General features: G+C 59.1%; 1 protein-coding gene across 2 annotated transcripts in view; it reads left to right on the top strand.

Moving 5' to 3' along the window:
* The window catches only part of MTMR10 (myotubularin related protein 10), a 47031-nt gene that overhangs the window by 34962 nt on the left and 7866 nt on the right, over window positions 1–4203 (top strand). For both annotated transcript variants that reach the window (XM_006167238.3, XM_027767802.1), the window contains exons 9-11: window positions 987–1117; window positions 2748–2817; window positions 3467–3537. In XM_006167238.3, coding sequence (XP_006167300.1) covers window positions 987–1117; window positions 2748–2817; window positions 3467–3537 — 272 coding nt within the window. The remainder of the gene's footprint in view (window positions 1–986; window positions 1118–2747; window positions 2818–3466; window positions 3538–4203) is intronic.

The following is a 4203-nucleotide window of genomic DNA, read 5'->3' as shown; positions in this document are numbered from 1 at the left end:
CCCCCCACCCCCCTCGCCCACAGCCCCAGCCACTATGCTCTCCTGCAGAAGGAGGCCCCTCGGGCGTCCACACAGCAAGCAGCCAGTCCCTCCCCTCCCAGTGCCAGCCCTGGCTGCTGCCTGTTCTGGACTGGAGTGCCTCGTCCCCCTGTGCTCACGCCCGCCCTCTCCCACTCTCCCAGCCCCGTCCTCCTGTGCTCACGCCCGCCCTCTCCCATTCTCTCAGCCCCGTCCCCCTGTGCTCACACCCGCCCTCTCCCACTCTCCCAGCCCTGTCCTCCTGTGCTCACGCCCGCCCTCTCCCACTCTCCCAGCCCCGTCCTCCTGTGCTCACACCCGCCCTCTCCCACTCTCCCAGCCCCGTCCTCCTGTGCTCACACCCGCCCTCTCCCACTCTCCCCGCCCCGTCCTCCTGTGCTCACACCCGCCCTCTCCCAGCCCCGTCCTCCCTAGTCCCACAAGGTGATAGGGCAGCCTCTGTGCACTAGAAACTAGCGCCGACCCGGGCTCACATCACGACGGGAGGTGCTGCAGGCTGTCGAGGCTGTGGCACCGCTGTGTGAGCTGGCGGTCACACCTGTAGCCAGTGGCTGTTGCAGTCCTGCACTGCTGTGCTAGGCACCCCTTAACGCCTCTCCTGAGCACAGGCTCTCCTTACCCGCCTTCTCCCTCGGCACGTCCCTACCCACTGGCCTTCCCTGTTTTCTCCCCCAGGCAGGCTTGTGTCCTACCCCAGGGCCTTTGCACTAGCCAACCCTCTGCTAGCGCACTCCCAGAGCTTCATGCTCGGCCTTGAGGCGTCGGCCTCAGGGCATTGCACACAGGAGCCTCGGAGCAGGGGCCCTGTGGTCGCCGTACGTGCCCCAGCCTGTCCTCCTGGCACCATCCCCACCGCCCTGGGTGTAAGCGCAGGAGGGCAGGGCCCAGCCCACAGGAGTGCTGAGGGCCAGGGCCCTTCAGAGCCCAGCGGGTTTTATCCCCACTAGGATCTGCAACGCGGTGACCAAGAGCCACCCACAGAGGAGCGACGTGTACAGATCTGACCTGGACAAGGCCTTGCCTACCCTTCAGGAGATCCAGGCGGCCTTTGTGAGACTGAAGCAGCTGTGTGTTGACGGTAATGCCATGTGCACGCTTGCACGCGTGCTGTCTAGTGAGCAGGAGTGAGGTCCCACCGGTCTGTCAGGAAGTGTGGTGCTTTTGTGTGTAAAGAGGCTTTGCCTTGGGACACATGCACTTCCTGGAGAGAAAAACAGAAACATGAGCGGGAAAGTGACAAATCACTCCTTGGGAGGATGGCCACGCCACAACCCCTTCCCCACTCTCCCTGGATCTTGGGGCACGCACATGCGTGTGCACACTCCGGGTGATTTTCAAGCCACCAGATCTGGGACTCAAACCACGGTCATGTGGGAGTCCAGTGACATAACCGCAACGCCATTTGCTGGCCCAGAGTGATGCTTCTTAACAACACAGAAATGGGGCCGGCGTGTGGCATGGTGGTTAAGGTGCTGGACTCCCACATGGCCGACCGCAGTTCGGGTACCAGACCTGGCGGCTGGCTTTCTCACTTCCCCTTTCTCTCTCTCTCACTCTGTCCCTCTCTGGTCAAATTTAAATAAATAAATAAGGAAATAAGGAAAGTTAAATAAAACCTTTCCAAAACAATAAAACCTCATAGAACTGGATGTAGAAGAGACTTGAAATACTTTATCAGATTGCAGTTGTGGTAGAATGGCAGACCCTCCTAGGAAATAAAGTTCGAGCTGCTTCTTGTTTGGGAGGAGAAAATGAACCTCCTCGGTTGCCTTCGTGAAAGGCGTGGGAAGAACTGCATTCGGATTACTCTGACTGCTGCACACGCCGTGTCCGCGGCAGCCCAGACCCGGCTGTGTCTGCGACCTCGGCCCTCACGCGTGTCCTTGTGCCATGCTCCTCAGGTGGCTGCCATGAGCTGGGGAGCTGTCGTAGGAAGGCACCTGACGCGGTCCCCCGGAAGCAGCCCTAGGTCACGGGGTTGGGAGACGCAGCCTTAAGCAAGTCTTGAGTGGCAGGTGGGCCGTTGCTGGAGAAGCACTTGCCAGGGCAGGGTGTCTGCAGGAACATATGCCTCGTGTGGCCCTCTGCTCTGGGCAGGCTGACTGCAGCAGTCAGTCATCAGGGCTTCCTGAGCCACGTGTGCAGGGGCTACGAGGGCAGCCAGGAGATGGGGAGGAGCTGGTAGGGGAGCCTGCAGGGAGGAAGCCGCGGTGGGCCGGGCAGGGCAGGGCACTGTGAGCAGCATGCAGGGCTGGCCCAGCATGGAGCAGGTGTGGGCCAGAGAGGCTGGGTGCCTGGGGACTGCGCCATTTGCTCTGTGACAGGATGGTGCAGAGCTCCTTGGAAATCTTGTTACTAAGAAGAGGACACGGCACATGGTGAAGGCAGCCTCTGTGTACTAGAACGACAGCGTACCTCCTAACTCTGACGTGGAGCTGTATAACCAAGCTTAGAAGTCTCCACGTGTGGGACCAGCAGATGGCATAGTAGTAATGTCGCTGGATTCCCACGTGGCCCACTGCGGTTCAAGTCTCAGATCCTGAGAGGAGACTGAAGGAGGAGGGACTGCAATGTGGCCACCCCCTGAGGGGTGATTTCTCACTTTCCCTCTGTCTCTCCAGCAAGCGTGCACACCCTGTAGCAAAAGATCTCTCTGTAAAAGCAAAAGCCTAGAGACACACATATGTGTGGCACCGTTTGTATTGCAGAACCCTTCGAGGAGACGGAGGAGAAGTGGCTGTCGTCCTTGGAGGACACGCGGTGGCTAGAGTACGTCAGGTATGCACAGCTCTCCTGCAGCTTCTCACTTCCATGGCGGTGCAGCCGGCGGCGTGCCAGAGCAGAGCGTGCATGTACACGTGTGTGTGCAGCATGTGCAGGACTGCCGCAGTGCCGTGAGGCTGGTAGCACTTCGCTCACACTGCACGGATCAGCCTGTGTCCCTCCAGGAGGGGCCGCTGGATCTCCCTGGTAGGAGGTCACAGACTGCACTGGAGAATCATAAACAGACGGAATTCATCAAGGCTCAGAATGTGAGCATGCACGCCACCGGCAGACAGTGTAATGGCTACATCACCGGACTCCCACGTAGTTGGCTGTGGTTCGAGTCCTGGTCCTGGTGGCTTAAGCTCACACCGGCTGTGTGTGCATGCATGCCCAAGATCCTGAGAGGAGAATGGAGAAGTCGCAGTCCCCTCTGGGGGGTGATTTCTGGCTTTCTCTCTCTCTGTCTCTCTGGTGAATGTACACGCCCTGTAGCAAAAATCTCTCAAAAAAAAGGTATGAATGTGTATGGTGAGAGCTTAGACCTCCTGCCGTCAGGAACTTTAACGTGTGGTATGAATGTGTATGGTGAGAGCTTAGACCTCCTGCCGTCAGGAACTTTAACGTGTGGAAGTGGAGGGCTCACTTTCCCCTCTCCCTCCAGGGCATTCCTCAGACACTCGGCAGAACTCGTGTGCGTGCTGGAGAGCAGGCGCCGCTCGGTCATCCTGCAAGGTAAGGAGGCGGCGTGCGTGGCTGGTGGTCACCGCACCCTGCCTTGGGACAGCCCCGCTGTCTTGGTTCTCCCAGTGCTGCCACACCAGAGTCCAGCACATCCTAGGAGAAGCCTCAGGGATGAGAGGGCCAGATTTGCACCCTGAGGAAGGAGCGTCTGTCCATGCTGCGGGTCGGTCACTCCATCCTGGGTTAACACACAGTCCCTGTCCCACAGAGCAGCCCTCTCGTCTAGCCCGTTCTGTAGTTCATACCTGTGTTTAGCTCCGCTCCTCTAATTGAGGCTAGACTGTGACTCCAAGAGACATCGACGGAGGGGACCGCATGTAGAGAGCTTAGTGCAGCGCAGGGCATTGCATGCATGATGGCTGTCCACTGCGCTGTGTCCCAGCCTGGCCGGGACACTGCACGCGCGATGGCCGTCCACTGTACTGTGTCCCAGCCTGGCCAGGCACTGCACGCGCGATGGCCGCCCACTGCACCAGGCCAGGCACTGCACGCACGATGGCCGTCCACTGTGCGGTGCCCCGGCTAGGCCAGGCTCAGCAGGGACGGCCTTCCTGTTCACAGCAGAGTCACATTGCAGACCACGTGAACACGGGGCTACTGAAGCTTGCAAACCTTTTTTTTTTTTTTTACCAAATGTCAAACAAAACTGAATTTTTT

This window comes from Tupaia chinensis, unplaced genomic scaffold (assembly GCF_000334495.1).
Source record: "Tupaia chinensis unplaced genomic scaffold, TupChi_1.0 Scaffold144682_1, whole genome shotgun sequence".
NCBI lineage: Eukaryota > Metazoa > Chordata > Mammalia > Scandentia > Tupaiidae > Tupaia > Tupaia belangeri.
Note: the sequence above shows the minus strand (reverse complement) of the source record. Positions and strands in the feature narration are given on the sequence as shown.